Below are 16,823 nucleotides of genomic sequence, written 5' to 3' on the forward strand. Positions count from 1 at the left end.
TTATAGTGCTTCTGCAACCTTCAGTCAGTTCAGGACATGCCAGGATGAGAATCACTGAGGCACAGCAGACTGATCGGATTTTATGATGGGTACAGCTTGAATACTGTAGTGAGAACATCAATCACTCTTTGCATGAGACTCCAATTTTCAGAAATGGAAGGTAGAAAATGAGGTTATTATGAGGATGAAGGAGACCTGCTTTTATTTTATTATTTTTTTTAATTCAGCAAGAGAAATCTCTGCTGTATTTAAGGAAGAACTTCTTTGATGCTTGAATAGTTGATGACTATTTACATTTACAGATGTGGAATCTCTTTGAAGGGTGTATTTAAAATATATTTGCAGCAGTTTTTAGGATTCAAGATTTGCTTTTAAAATGGATTAACTGGTTTTCTGTCTTATTTATTTATTTATTTTTCAATATCTACTTCAAAATGCCAGAGCACACACAGAGTTTTTAACTTTGCTTAAAGTTTTATTTGGGTTTCTGTGGTTGATTTTTATTTGGTACCTTATTGAGTACTCTTAAGTGGTTATTGTAGCAGTTAGATTTTTTGGAAGTTTGTTCTATAATTTTTGACAAATCAAAGAAATTTTCAGAATATTAGCACTAATACAGCAGAATATTCCTTGCATATCCTGAAGACCAAAGTGTTCTAGACTGTACATAAATGCTGACTATTTCCTCTGTTTGCTGTACCCTTAGAGGTGAATAAAGGCATCTACTTTAGCTATCCATGTCGCCGTCACAGCTGTGCTGTAGTGAACATCCCAGCACCGTGTGTCAACAAAATGATTTCACACATTGACGAAGTGGAGTCAAAAATACAGGAGCATTTGAAACAAGTAAGGGACTTATTTAAAATGTTAGCACTTTTATAAATAGCCCAGGGATATGTTATTTAAGGACCACAGGGAATTATTTTGATTTTTCTGATAATTGGCATAATTTTCAGAATTTTTGCTCGGATGCATAATTTATGATTCATCTAGGCATGTTTTTTGATAGTCTGTATCCAAAAGGGCAAAAAAACCCTCATATTAAATTGATTTTTTTTCTGCCTACCTGTTTGTTTTTCATCCAGAGGCAAACATGCTAAGCAGTAATTTCCATAAAGCAACTTCTCTTGCAAATTAAGTGTAATTTACACCCTTTTGGAGACACTAAACTGATTTAATGATTAGCTGTGAAAATTGGTGTATAAAAAGACAATGTGCCCTTTTTAATGAGTTGTTTTATTCTAAATAAATACTTAATAGGTCCCTTGAAAGAGAATGCAATGATTCTTTCTCTGTCTTTTTAACATGTCAAAGTGTGCCTTTGTTGTTTTGAAGGGAGTTCAATATTGAGATCACTGTAACTTCCAATTATTTTCAAAGGATGACTTCGGAATAACAAAAAATGTGTCCTACCTTTTATTAACATGGTTAGCTTTCTGAATGCCTAATGCAGAATTAGGTCACCCAAATGGAGGGATAAATTTTAGCACAGAATTTTAATGCCCTTAATATATATCTTAGCTGTTGTCATTTCAACAATATTGTTTAATGTAATTTTCTCTCAGCATTTAATTATTGCATTTGCCTCAGTACTGCTTCAAATCAGAATACTCCTTCAGAAAATGCTTTGCAGGTCATAGGACTGATGAGTTTCTGGGCCATGAAGAACATTTTAAGAAAATAGAAAAGGATGAATATTTATTTTGATATAATATGGTATATAGCTATTATTTATTGTAATCTAACGTAAGTTAAACACCATGTTTCATTTTGTTATTTCTCATGGATCTCATACCATTAGTATTGAAATGTTCTTGCTGTGCCTAATTGATACATATGGAATTAGTAATTTGAAACAGTTCAGCAACTTGTTTAAGTCACAAGGCTGAACTGAGGTCCAAACACACTGTCTGTTATCAAAGCCCACATCCTTCCCCCAGTCCCACTTGGGGATCTGAACAGTTGATCAACTGCTAAATATCTTGAGTAATGGCCAGCTGAATGATTACCTTAGATAAAAGAGTTTACAAAACTTAGTTTGTCTTCAGAAAAACTGTAAAGGAGTCTTTCTTATGTTGTAGCCAATTGTATAAATAGAAAGCTCAGGAAGAGGAACAGGAGCATCACGACTTGGTTGTTCTTTTGGTGTTCCTTGTGGTGCCTACCTAGCTAAGGGCCAATTGACTGAAAATCAAATGAGACTGAAGCCAAACCTATTTGCTAGATAACCTGAAGCACTTGTTCACCTAATAAAGAGCGATCACAGCCCTACATATACTGTTTTCTAGGTATTTAATAAATATCTATTTTCATATTTGTCTTTTATGGGAATTTGACTTTACAGGTGAGACATCTAAGATTTATAAGGGTCAAATCATTCACGTGTAACTATACAGGTAGCAAGCCCCTGAGTTGAGGTTTGAACTTAGTTCCATCTGACACCCCTTCACCTTCGATTTTATGACTCTGAAAGGCAGAGACCTTAATTTCTACTACAGAGTCTTAATAGGTGCTAATGAAAGAAACACACAAAATAACAAGGACAGGTAAATACACTCTAGACAAAATTGCAATAATATAATTTCATTTACAATTAAATAAATATGATATGCATATAAATGTGAAAGATGTATTGTGAAATAAATGCTAATGACAGCTTTTTAAAAAGATTATGTCACTTTTCATAGATATTCCATTTTCTAAATTTAAAATATCATTTTATTTTGTCTTATTATTGACTATGTGACCAGTAATTAGCTTTGCTAGTATTGAACTAGTAAATAGAATTTATTTTTGGTGGTACTGAGAGTTTAACTCAAGGCCTCTTGCTTGCTAGGCAGGCACAAGACCACTTGAGCCACTCCACCAGCCTTTTCCATTGGTTATTTGTGTGATAGAGTCTCACTTTATGCCCAGTCAGGCCTGGACCTCAGTACTCCTATTTATCCCAGCCATAGAGCTGGGATGACAGGTACACACCATCATGCTCAGCCATTGGCTGAAATGGGTACTTTTTTACCTGGTCTGTCATCAAATGGTGATTCTCTTGATCTCCTCCTCCAGAGTAGCTAGGATTACAGGGTGAGTCACTGTGCCTGACTTACCATGGTTTTTTATCTTGTATTTTTTGCTTATGTCATAACTGTTCATTAAATGTTTAGTTACCTACATTTGAATTAATATTTTAAGAATGAACTGATAGCCATCTGACTTCTTCAAATATGAAAATATGCATTTTTCTGACTTACTAACCTTCTACAAACTAGAAAAATAACTTCCCATAATTATTAGGAAAAATGAACTTTCGGTAACAGTTCAACAAACATGCTGGCTACCCTTTCAGCAGTCTCTAGAGGGCAAAGCAAGGCAGAGGAGCACAAGTGTTTTGATTATCAGCTGGGGTCTTCCGCCCCATCATGAGTTAGTTACACAGAAGGAGTCTTATTGTGATTTGCAGATTATCTAAATTCCTCTGGATTTTAAGGTTACGGAATCAGACAGGCATCTGGATTAAACTTCTCTCTAAATTCTTTACATTCCATGTTTTATGACTCCAATAGTTGGGAAAGTCTGCTGTAATCATGAGGACAGGCTGGTCCAAGAAAGGTCCAGCAGTCAGTGAAAAAGAAGAGGGTGTTTGTGTGGTACAGGTTTATTTAATCTCCTCCTGCTGTTTCTAAAGCTGAAAGCAGATGAAATAATGCTCTTGACTTTGTGCAACCCCCAGACATCCTCCATTGAAGTTTGGTTTTTCTCAGTGATTGGGAAGAGTGCATTTCTGGTGGGATTAGGATGAAGTCAAGGACATAGAAAATAAGAGTGATGCTCTCTCTCTCTGCTAGCAATTTTCCCTCTTTTAGTTAGCAAGTTACAATTTTGTCAAAATTGTCAACTGTTGTTTCCCTATAAAGTATTTACAAAAAACAGCTTTATTGATATAATTTGCATACCATAAATTCCATTATTTAAAGTTACCATACATACTAAAGAGTACATACTAAGAATACATAAAGTTTTCCTAATTCTAATTAAAAATCATACAATCATACAAAAACTAAAGAATCATACAATTCTATACTTTTAGTGAATTCACAGTATTTTGTTACCATTACCTAATCATGAATGAACATATATTGTATGATCTAATTTGTACACATAGAAAGCAGCTGGAATGTTTTCTAAGGCTGGTAGTAATCACTGATGGTTGTGAGGTTTCTTCTGAGAATGATGTTTGTTTTGTTGTGGCAGGGTTTCTCTATGTAGCCCAGGCTGTCCTTGATCTCATGACCAAGTGCTAGGATTGCATTGCTTCTTTGTTTTTAACCAGGGTCGTCTTAATATTTTATTAGATAAAGTTCCACAAGTAATTACAATCTACTTTGGGTATGAAATACATAAAATGAGTGAATGATCCATGATTTTAGATGAACCTTTACAGTTTACATGTCCATTGTATCAGAATGATTTCCACTGCATTTATAATGGACACAATGGAGTCCACGATTAGCAGAGGTCCATTTGCACAAGCTTCACCATCCACTCATAGCAGTTTAATTGCAGTTTGAGAAGCATTGCTATAAAAGTTTTACCTACATTTTATTTCTGCCAAAAAACAGAAAACATCACAAAATGAAGGAAATAATAACCTGGATAACTTTCTATGCAAGTAAACTATTTTATTTTATTTTTTTCTTCACACAATTCTCCTAAACTGCCTATGCTATAGATAGTCTTAATAAATTTGGAATGAGTTCTACTGAATTGAAATTTTCCTCAACATTTCATCATTACAAGTCATTATGATGAAACTATGATTTATTTTATTTATTTATTTATTTATTTTTCATTTTTCTTTTATTATTCATATGTGCACACAAGGCTTGGTTCATTTCTCCCCCCTGCTCCCACCCCCTCCCTTACCACCCACTCCCCTCCTCCCTCTCCCCACCCCAATACCCAGCAGAAACTATTTTGCCCTTATTTCTAATTTTGTTGTAGAGAGAGTATAAGCAATAATAGGAAGAAACAAGGGTTTTTGCTGGTTGAGATAAGGATAGCTATACAGGGCATTGACTCACATTGATTTCCTGTGCGTGGGTGTTACCTTCTAGGTTAATTCTTTTTGATCTAACCTTTTCTCTAGTACCTGTTCCCCTTTTCCTATTGGCCTCAGTTGCTTTAAGGTATCTGCTTTAGTTTCTCTGCATTAAGGGCAACAAATGCTAGCTAGTTTTTTAGGTGTCTTACCTATCCTCACCCCTTCCTTGTATGCTCTCGCTTTTATCATGTGCTCATAGTCCAATCCCCTTGTTGTGTTTGCCCTTGATCTAATGTCCACATATGAGGGAGAACATATGATTTTTGGTCTTTTGGGCCAGGCTAACCTCACTCAGAATGATGTTCTCCAATTCCATCCATTTACCAGTGAATGATAACATTTCGTTCTTCTTCATGGCTGCATAAAATTCCATTGTGTATAGATACCACATTTTCTTAATCCATTCATCAGTGCTGGGGCATCTTGGCTGTTTCCATAACTTGGCTATTGTGAATAGTGCCGCAATAAACATGGATGTGCAGGTGCCTCTGGAGTAACAGTCTTTTGGGTATATCCCCAAGAGTGGTATTGCTGGATCAAATGGTAGATCGATGTCCAGCTTTTTAAGTAGCCTCCAAATTTTTTTCCAGAGTGGTTGTACTAGTTTACATTCCCACCAACAGTGTAAGGGGGTTCCTTTTTCCCCACATCCTCACCAACACCTGTTGTTGGTGGTGTTGCTGATGATGGCTATTCTAACAGGGCTGAGGTGGAATCTTAGTGTGGTTTTAATTTGCATTTCCTTTATTGCTAGAGATGGTGAGCATTTTTTCATGTGTTTTTTGGCCATTTGAATTTCTTCTTTTGAGAAAGTTCTGTTTAGTTCACTTGCCCATTTCTTTATTGGTTTATTAGTTTTGGGAGAATTTAGTTTTTTAAGTTCCCTATATATTCTGGTTATCAGTCCTTTGTCTGATGTGTAGCTGGCAAATATTTTCTCCCATTCTGTGGGTGTTCTCTTCAGTTTAGAGACCATTTCTTTTGATAAACAGAAGCTTTTTAGTTTTATGAGGTCCCATTTATCTATGCTATCTCTTAGTTGCTGTGCTGCTGGGGTTTTGTTGAGAAAGTTCTTACCTATACCTACTAATTCCAGAGTATTTCCTACTATTTCCTGTATCAACTTTAGAGTTTGGGGTCTGATATTAAGATCCTTGATCCATTTTGAGTTAATCTTGGTATAGGGTGATATACATGGATCTAGTTTCAGTTTTTTTGCAGACTGCTAACCAGTTTTCCCAGCAGTTTTTGTTGAAGAGGCTGCTATTTCTCCATCATATATTTTTAGCTCCTTTGTCAAAGACAAGTTGATTATAGTTTTGTGGCTTCATATCTGGATCCTCTATTCTGTTCCACTGGTCTTCATGTCTGTTTTTGTGCCAGTACCATGCTGTTTTTATTGTTATTGCTTTGTAATATAGTTTGAAGTCAGGTATTGTGATACCTCCTTCATTGTTCTTTTGCCTGAGTATTGCCTTGGCTATTCGTGGCTTCCTCTGTTTCCAAATAGATTTCACGATAGATTTTTCAATCTCTTTAATGAATGTTATTGGAATTTTGATGGGAATTGCATTAAACATGTAGATTAGTTTTGGGAGTATGGACATTTTTACTATGTTGATTCTACCAATCCATGAGCATGGGAGATCTCTCCACTTTCTATAGTCTTCCTCAATCTCTTTCTTCAGAAGTGTATAGTTCTCCTTGTAGAGGTCTTTCACATCTTTTGTTAGGTTTACACCTAGGTATATGATTTTTTTTGAGGCTATTGTAAGTGGAATTGTTTTCATACATTCTTTTTCAGTTTGCTCATTATTAGTGTATAGAAATGCTAATGATTTTTCTATGTTGATTTTATATCTAGGAGTTTCAGATGTATCATTAGGTCATTGATTTGGGATCTTTCAGTCTTTCTAATATATGCACTCATGGCTATAAACTTTCCTCTCAAGACTGCCTTAGCAGTGTCCCATAGGTTCTGGTAGGTTGTGTTTTCATTTTCATTGACTTCCAAGAACTTTTTAATTTCCTCTTTTATTTCATTGATGATCCATTCTTCATTAAGTAATGAGTTATTTAGTTTCCAGCTGTTTGCATATTTTTTGTCTTTACTTTTGTTGTTGAGTTCTACTTTTACTGCATTGTGATCAGATAGTATGCATGGTATAATTTGTATTTTCTTATATTTGCTGAGACTTGCTTTGTGCCCTAGGATATGATCTATTTTGGAGAAGGTTCCATGGGCTTCTGAGAAGAATGTATATTGTGTAGAAGTTGGATGAAATGTTCTGTAGACATCAACTAGCTCCATTTGATCTATTGCATATTTTAGATCTTGGATTTCTTTATTGAGTTTTTGTTTGGATGACCTATCTATTGATGATAATGGGGTGTTAAAGTCTCCCACAACCACTGTGTTGGTGTTTATATATGCTTTTAGGTCTTTCAGGGTATGTTTGATGAAATTGGGTGCGTTGACATTGGGTGCATACAGGTTGATAATTATTATTTCCTTTTGGTCTATTTCCCCTTTTATTAGTATGGAATGTCCTTCTTTATCTCATTTGATCAATGTAGGTTTGAAGTCTACTTTGTCAGAGATAAGTATTAGTACTCCTGCCTGTTTTTGGGGGCCATTGGCTTGGTAAATCTTCTTCCAGTCTTTCATCCTTAGCCTATGCTTATTTCTGTCGGTGAGATGGGTCTCCTGTAAGCAACAAATTGTTGGATCTTCCTTTTTAATCCATTTTGTCAAGCGGTTCCTTTTAATGGGTGAATTAATTCTGTTAACATTAAGCGTTAGTACTGATAGGTATGTGGTGATTCCTGTCATTTAGTTGTCTTACTTGTTTGAAGGTTTGATTGTGTGTACCTAAATTGAGGTTACTCTCTACTCTCTTGCTTTTTCTTTTCCTGTGGTTTGGTGCTGCCTGTCTTTTCATGGTTAAGTTGGGTTTCACTTTCTGTGTGCAGAATCCCTTGAAGAATCCTTTGTAGTGGTGGCTTTGTGGTCACATATTGTTTTAGTTTCTGCTTATCATGGAAGACTTTTATTGCTCCATCTATTTTGAATGATAGTTTTGCTGGGTAGAGTATCCTGGGGTTGAAGTTATTTTCATTCAGTGCCCAGAAGATCTCACCCCACACTCTTCTTGGTTTCAATGTTTCTGTTGAGAAGTCTGCTGTGATTTTGATGGGTTTACCTTTGTATGTTACTTGTTTTTTCTCTCTTACAGCCTTCAATATTCTTTCCTTCATTTCTGAACTTGTTGTTTTAATGATGATATATCGTGGGGTAGTTCTATTTCGATCTGGTCTGTTTGGTGTCCTGGAAGTCTCTTGCATCTGTATGGGAATATCTTTCTCTAGATTTGGGCAATTTTCCATTATTATTTTGTTGAATATATTATGCATTCCCTTTGCTTGCACCTCTTCTCCTTCTTCAATGCCCATGATTCTCAAGTTTGGTCTTTTGATGGAGTCGGTGAGTTCTTGCATTTTCTTTTCACAGGTCTTGAGTTGTTTAAATAATAGTTCTTTGGTTTTTCCTTTAATTACCATTTCATCTTCAAGTTCTGAGATTCTGTCTTCTGTTTGTTCTATTCTGCTGGATTGGCCTTCTATTTTGTTTTACAGTTCTGTTTCGTTCTTTTTTCTGAGGTTTTCCATATCCTGACTGTTTCCTCTTTAATGTTGTCTATTTTTGTCCTGAGTTCATTTATCTCTTTATTAATTGTGTTCTGTTTCACTTTGGTGTTTATACAGTGCTTCTATGGTTTCCTTTATTTCTTCTTTTGCTTTTTCAAATTCTCTATTTTTGTTGTCTTGGAATTTCTTGAGTGTCTCCTGTACATTTTGGTTGACCATATCCAGTATTATCTCTATAAAATTCTCATTTAGTACCTGTAGTATGTCTTCTTTTAAATTATTCTTGTGGGCTTCAGTGGTTCCTTTGGCATAGTTTATCTTCATTTTGTTGGAGTCTGGATCTGAGTACCTGTTTTCTTCATTTCCCTCTGGTTCCTGTGCTAATTTTTTGCTGTGGGGAAACTGGTTTCCCTGTTTTTTCTGTCTTCCCGTCATTGTCTTTGGTGTTGTTACTGTCCCTGTATTGTGTGCAATTATGTATTTTCTAGCTTGTAATAATAATAATGGTAATATTTAGAATGGAAGGGTGAGCTGAGATGGAAAGCAAGAAGTTAAAGAAATGGGAAAAACAAATACACAGACTGGAGGGAGAAAACAGAACAAGGTATCAGACAAGAAGGTTTCAAAGGTATAAACAGGGAGCTTTAGTGTACTAATCAGAAAGTAAGCTGAACAGACATTAGAGAGACCGAGAGAGGATTGAAAATCAAAAATAAAAAAAAATATAAGAACAAAAATAAAAAATAAGTAAATGAAAGTGAAATGTATATATAAAAATGTATTAAAATAAAATGAATAAATAGAAAATTTTAAAAAACCAAAAAACCAAAAAACCTTCAAGTTCAAATGCAATGAAGTTTCAGTCTTAATAATTTGGGTGTCCAAGTAGAAAATTTAAAAAAACCAAAAAACCAAAAAACCTCCAAGTTCAAATGCAATGAAGTTTCAGTCTTAATAATTTGGGTGTCTGTCTCAGTCTCTAATCCTGGAGATGGTGCCTCAGATGTTGTTCTGTAGTTGTCTCATCAAAGGCAATGCATAAAGTAAAACAAAACCACACACACACACACACACACACACACACACACACACACACACGCACAAAAAAAACCCCACCAAGTGTCCCAAGTTCAAATGCAATACAGTTTCTGTAAGTTTTCCCGCTTGCAGGTGCAATTCGGTTGTTCTCTCATCAAAGGTAGGGAGAAAAAGAAAAAAAAGAGTCTGGAGACAGTTCTGAGAGTGGTATCTGCAGCTGTGGCTTGCCTGCCCGCTGTTGTCAGCCTGCTGTAGCTGGCGGTGTTATTTATGCAGATCTCTGGGGTGAACTTAGCACTCACCTGGCCCTGCAGGCTTTTCCCACCGCCACTTTCACAAGCTTTCCTGTTCCTGATTACTGGGCGGTGCTGCTGCTCCTGCTGGCCGCTGTGTTTGTTTACAGTTCACGTGGGAAGTGGGTCTTCCCTCCTCTCACAAGCGTCCCCGCTCCTGGTTGCTGGACGCGCCCCGCTCCCGCCAGAGGCTCTCCGGCCCGCCCGGCTCGTTTATTTACAGTCCCGGGAAGGGTTCCCTTCCCCCAATCTTCAGCGCCCAGGGCGCCCCACCCTCTTTCCAGCGTGTCTTAACTGTTCTTATTGCTTAGTACTCAGTTTCTCTTTTTTTCCCGGGTGGAGGTCAGTCTGTCCAGGGGGCTATGCTGCTCTGGCCCAGGCTTGTCTGTGGGGGAACCGCGGTACCGCGAAGCTCACCTGGTCCGCGTCTTCCCAAGCCGTATGGGCGCCAGTGACTGGCGGCCCGGGGGCCTCCTCGGTTCTCCGTTTAACGTGAAGTGGAGATTCTGCGCCGGCTGGAGATGTGGAGGGGTCACAGTTATGCCTCTTCTCAGTGATTATGCCTGCAAAGTGTCTCCAGCGTCTCTCCAAGATTTCACTGTAGGAGTCTCGCTTTCTGCTTCCTACCTCTAGCCGCCATCTTGGAATCTCCTCCGGATGGTTTCTTTTAACTTTTTTTTCTTGTGAATAAGTCAGGTATTCTTGCTTTTGCTTTGTTTGTTTGTTGTTGTTCTTGAAAACTGTACATTTCATAATATGGTGGCTCTGACAATCATGCCCTCCTCCTTTCCAAAAAGCTTACTTGCAGCTGTGGTTTATTGCAGCAGTATGCAGCCATCAACTGGCTTAGTGATTTTTCTAAATGGTTTCAACAAAAACTGTATTCCTTATCAAGTATTACCAATGAAGTTTCTGTTATATTTTCTGAGTGTTCTGCCAGTGACCTGAAAAAAATTTCCTTAAATGTTAGGAACCAAAATAAAACAGCAGTTTTTACAGCAGCTTTGCTCTTAGCTGGACAATTTTCAGCATCTACAACACTGCCTCAGATTCACTCCTTGCTCTGTGGAGCTCACATATATAAGAGGTGAACCCTAATGTTCTTCCTCATTTTACTGAGCACATGTCTTGACTTATGCACAGGGTTGCCCATTGGTTTCTTAATATGTGAAGTGGCCTTCTGAGCCATTATTTCTCCTCAGTCTCTTCCTTTCCAAGATTTTGTGTCTGTGTGTTGCTTGTCCCATCCTCTGTCCACTTTCCTAGGAACCATCAGCAATGAATGCCTTTACATCATTTTATAGTCTCCAGTGCCACCCAGAAAGCCACTCCAGCCCTACGGTGGGAGATAAAACAAAAGCCTACTGTGTGATCCCCCAGAAAGCTTTAAAATAAACCAAAATGCTTAACCACAGTTTATTTTTAAAATGGTATGTATTAACCCCAGGCACAAGTATGCCCATATTCCATTGACCACCACTATCATGGTAGGGAATCATTCCATCTTTTTCTTTATTAAACTCTCCCTGGTTGCTGTAAATTTTTTATTAGGTTCAGGCTCCTAAAACAAGCAAATTTTTTTAGTGTTTGCCAAATTTATGATTATTTCAATGAAATAACTGATTCTTTGAGCACCTATGCCACCATTTTTAGTGCTATTACTCCAGCCATATTCTTTTTAAAAAAAAAATTTACTTGCATGTAATACTTGTACAGAGTACAGAGATATACATTGTGACATTTACATATATGCTTACAATATATTTTAGTTATATTTACTCCCTCCATCATTCTCCTTCTTCCTTCCCCCTTCTTAGAACAATTTCAACAGGTTTTATTCTTCAATTTTCATATATAGATACAAAATACAACCACCAAATTCACCCTTGTTCCACATTTCCTTTTGCCCACCCACCTCCCACTGGTACCCACTCCTAGAAAAGACCTATTTCTCCCTCTTGCCCTTCATTTTTTTAAATGTATATCGATAATCCGAGGGGGTTTCACCTTGGTACTTCAGGTCTGTGTCTATATGTCATGCTTTAATCATATTAACCACATCCTCCTCCCCGTTACTTGTTCATTCTCTTTCACCTTGCTCCCCCAATCTTCAACAGTGCATTATATTCATATGTGGATGGATTATTTAAATATTTTTCATTCTCTAACATTTTCTTTACCTCTCTCACCTCCTGTAATCCTCTCAGACAGACTCACTAATACAATTTTGTTCTCTCTCATGATATACATGTGTCGGTTTATATACATACATATATATATTTTGCATATATGTGAGCATATGATATATCCACATATACATTTAACTTATAGGTCTAATATTAGAGAAAACATATGATCTTTGACTTTGTGAGCCTGGCTTACTTCACTTAACATGAAGTTCTCCAGTTCCATCCATTTACCTGCAAACAACATAATTTCATTCTTCTTTAATCTTTTGTGATCCACATCCTTCTCTAGTTTGGTTAACTTAGGCTGCTGTAGGATCCCATCTTTTATATTCCTAAATATTGGGGATCTCTAGAGCACCTTCTTAAATTTTTTTTTCTTATCCCATATCTCTCTAGCTGGCAAGATTTTCAGAATACAAAACATCCACAGTATAAAGAATAAGTCAAGGTTGTTGCTATAAATTTCTTTATTAAGCTATCAGGAAGCTCTAAGGTGTTGCCTAATAATCCCCCTCTTCTGAACTAGGCCTAGGCTTGTAATAGTCTTATGCATGCTGTACAAAAGTAGCTGGACATGTTCAAAGGGTAGAAAGATTTAGTTCAAAAATTTTTTTGACTTCAAATTTTGGAACATGAATTGAACTGCAATAACATTCGCTGAGAATCAACATTTTTAGTAGGGTTACACTGGAACAAAAGTGCTGTCAGCGTGAGTTAAAAGAGACCAAGCTGGTTCAAAACAAAAACACATCTTGAGCTTCTGTTTATGGTTGAAATACAGGCTAAGGAATATAGCTAGCAAGAAGTATGTTTAATTTTTTTCTATGAAAAGGAGGAAAAGCTAGGTAAAGTATTTGATAATTATTGCCATGGAGCAGAATTGGGTTCTAATTAAGAAAAGTTATTTGCTCTTGGATTAAAGATCTCTTTACAGATATCCACCTGGATTTCAGATTTTCTATGGAGCAGATATTGCTATACATCTTCTTTTTCTCCTTTTCTCCAGTTTTTGTTTTCTTTTGTATAGGAGTGCCTATTGGAATCACTCTGTCCCTTCTTCACTGTACAGAGAAAGTGAGTTTCTGTGTCTGTGTGTGCTGGGGGAATAGAATACAAGAAAATGTCTTTTTTACTTCATAGTTCTCTATGAAGAAAAGCAGTTTCATTTGATGACCCTGAATGAATTATGAATTATGACTCTGACATCAGGATTACAGAATTCATTGGTACTATTAGGGAGAAACATATTTTGTAAATAGTTATATCCTTTGGGCCAAAGGGAAGATAATGATGGATTAAAAATGGCTATCTTCTCCTTTGTATCTTCTACTGCAATTTTTAAATGTAAATTTGTTTTCTGGCTTATTTTGAATATTAGTATGTCCAGAGAAATGCCATGTAACTTCTGGGCCAAGGCTGAATAGGCCTTGAAGTCGTTGCTTTCACTCTTGCTTGCCCTATGATTCCCATGTGTATAAACCAAATCTAGTCTTTTTAAGGATGAATATAGTATTAGTTCCTGTTTTTCCACATCCTCATCTGTGTTTGTGTGTTTTGTTTTCTTGGTGGTAGCTGTTTTGCCTGAGTGAGATGAAATCACAGTGTGCCTTTGATTAGATTTTCTCTGGTGGGGAAACACGTTGAACATTTTTTCCTATATTTATTGGGCATTTGTACTTCTTTTGAGAACTGACTATTCAGTTCATTTGCCACTTATTGATTAAATTATTTGCTCTTTTGGTATTTTGTTTTTTGAGTTCTTTGTATATTCTAGATATTAATTCTAGATTTCCTTTCATTCTGTTGGCTGTCTCTTTACTCTGGTAAGTGTTCCCTCTGCTGTACAGAAGCTTTTTAGGTTGATCCAATCCTATTTGTTGATTCTTGCTAGTTTTCCAGAGAAATTATAGTCCTATTAAGAAAGGCATTGCCTATATCTTCAAGTGTTTTCCTCTACTACTTTCAAGTTTTCATGCATACACCTATGCTAATTCTCAGGTACCCTAAATTCATGGAGGAAATGTCCACTCTAATTTAACCTAACAAAGGATTTGCAATGAGAATGGAGCCCTTTGGGTTCAGACAGGATGGGAAAGGGAGGGCTGAGTGAGGTGCACTCTAATTCAGACTGCATGGTTTTTAAAAGTCTAGTCTGTAATCTAGATGATTATTCTTAGTTTACATGGGGTTTTTATCAAGCAGAGACACTAGATTTTGTCAAAGGCTTTTTCTACATTTATTCAGATGATCATATGGTTTTTGCTCATGATTATATTTATATGCTGTATTATATTTATTTATTTGTATATGTTAAAATATCCTTGCAGACCTGGAATTTAACCAACTTTATCACATTGTATGATTTTTAATATGCTGTTAACTTTGGTTTACAAGCAATTTATTGAGGATTTTTGTATCTATGTTCATCAAGGAATTTTGTCTGTAGTTTTCTATCTTGTTGTATCCTTTTTGGACTCTGGTATCAGGAGAATTCTGTCTTCATAAAATGATTTGGAAGCATTCCTTCCCTTCCTATTTTATGAATAGATTGAGGACTACTGGTGTTAGTCCTTCTTAAAAGGTGTGGTAGAATTCAGTAGTGAATTCATCCATTCCTGGGCTTTTTTCTGTTGGAAGAGTCTTTATTATTGTTTTGATTTTATTGCTCACTATATATCTACTTAGATTACCTATATCATCTTGGTATAATTTTAGTAGGTTATATTCTTCTATACATTTATCCAGTCTACATTTTTGAATTGGAAAAGTTTTCCAACTTTTTATTGACCTTCTTGTTTCAGGATTACCTGTTGTAATATCCCTCTTTTCATCTTTTTTATTAATTTGGATATTCTCTCTTTTGGTTAGTTTGGATAAGAGTTTGTCAATTTGTTTATATTTTAAAAGAACCAATTCTTTGTTTTGTTAATCTTTTGGATTGCTTTTTAGTCTCCTTTTAATTGATTTCTGCCTTGATTTTTTTTTTTTTTTTTTTTTTTGGTAGTACTGGGTTTCAACTCAGGGCCTCACACTTGCTAGGTGGCGCTCTAGCCAGCCTGAAGCCCTGACATTATTGTTTCTTTCCATCTTATAATTTTCGGTTTTGCTTCTTCTTCTTCTTCTTCTTTTTTTTTTTTAAGAGCTTGAGGTGTATCATTAAGTAGTTTATGATTTATGTGAGATCTCTCTGATTTTTTTAAATGTAGGCATTCATACCCACTTCAAACTTTCTTTGCTGCACCCCAAAGGTTTTCAAATTTAATTCTCTCAGTTTCTTCAATGACCCACTGACCATTCAAAAATTTACTGCTTAATCTCCATGTGTTTGTATAGTTTCTTTTGTTATTGATTTATCATTTTATTTACTTAAGATTTGGCAGGGTATGAGAAATTCTTTCTTTCTTTTTATTCATTAAGAAATCTTGAAGAAATGCCATGGGCTGCTGAGAGTAATGTATTTTCCACTGCCTTTTGATGGAGTATTCTTTAGATGTCTGTTAAATCTAATTGATCTATGGTACAATTTAGCTCTCAAGTTTCTTTGTTAATTTCTTCCATATAAATTTTAAAATAAGTTTGTTATATTATGTGCAAAAAGATTTGGATTTCCAATAAAGTATCATTCACACATTTTTATTATGCAAATGAATTTCATTTCTTTCAGAGTTTCTTAGATTCCCATGTATCTATGATAATATAAGCACGAGAAAATTGCAGCAGAATAGCAAACTTGAAAACCATAGATGAAAGGACTGAGTAAGATGTAATAGGAAAGACAAGTAAATTGTTGAATAATGTTAAATCATTGGTTATGTAACACATTTAGCTAATATGTCTGTGTATGTGTGTATATAATTTGGCATTCATGTACATATGCACACATATGAACATAGGTCAATTAGCTAAATAAAGTTCCTTATGCATTCTGTACACTTGCCTTTAATTTTCTAATTGCTGTTCACATACTTTTTCAATTTGCTTCTTGTTTGCTATGGTTTACATATTTGTAGAAATGTTGGTAGTAATCTGTTTTTTCAATGTTAATTGCAATTTTTTTTTCTTTTTCATGGTACTGGAGCTTGCACTCAGGACCTTCACCTTGAGCTGCTCCACTAGCCTTTTTTTTTTTGTGATGGGTATTTTTGAGATAGGGTCTCTTGAACTATTTGCCCAGGCTGGCTTTGAATCGTGATCCTCCTGATCTCTGCCTCCTGAGTAGCTAGGATTATAGGCATGAGCCACCGGTGCCCACCTGTTAATTGCAGATTTTATTTTTGTTTAAACTAGTCATTTAACTTATAGTCATTTTTAATACAATCTATTACCTTATTTAGTCAAGGAATTTTTGTGTTGTTTAAATATATTTTCCTTAGGACAAAATTATTAAATATTTATTATTTCTAATAAGTTTTTATACTTCATATTTAGCTATTTAAACCATCTGAACTTTGTTTAGGGAATAAGGAAAATATGATGCTTTTTCTTTTCCAAATAATTTTTCAGATTATCCCAATATCCATTGAAGTGTCCATCTCTATTGACTCAAAATGTAAATTT

General features: G+C 35.7%; 1 protein-coding gene across 12 annotated transcripts in view; it reads left to right on the plus strand.

Moving 5' to 3' along the window:
• Positions 1-16,823, plus strand: part of Ccdc178 (coiled-coil domain containing 178) — a 200,870-nt gene that overhangs the window by 68,420 nt on the left and 115,627 nt on the right. For all 12 annotated transcript variants that reach the window (XM_074070056.1, XM_074070058.1, XM_074070057.1 and 9 more), the window contains one exon: positions 707-846. In XM_074070056.1, the coding sequence (XP_073926157.1) occupies positions 707-846 (140 nt within the window). The remainder of the gene's footprint in view (positions 1-706; positions 847-16,823) is intronic.

The sequence above is a fragment of the Castor canadensis genome, chromosome 4 (genome assembly GCF_047511655.1).
Source record: "Castor canadensis chromosome 4, mCasCan1.hap1v2, whole genome shotgun sequence".
Classification (NCBI taxonomy): Eukaryota; Metazoa; Chordata; class Mammalia; order Rodentia; family Castoridae; genus Castor; species Castor canadensis.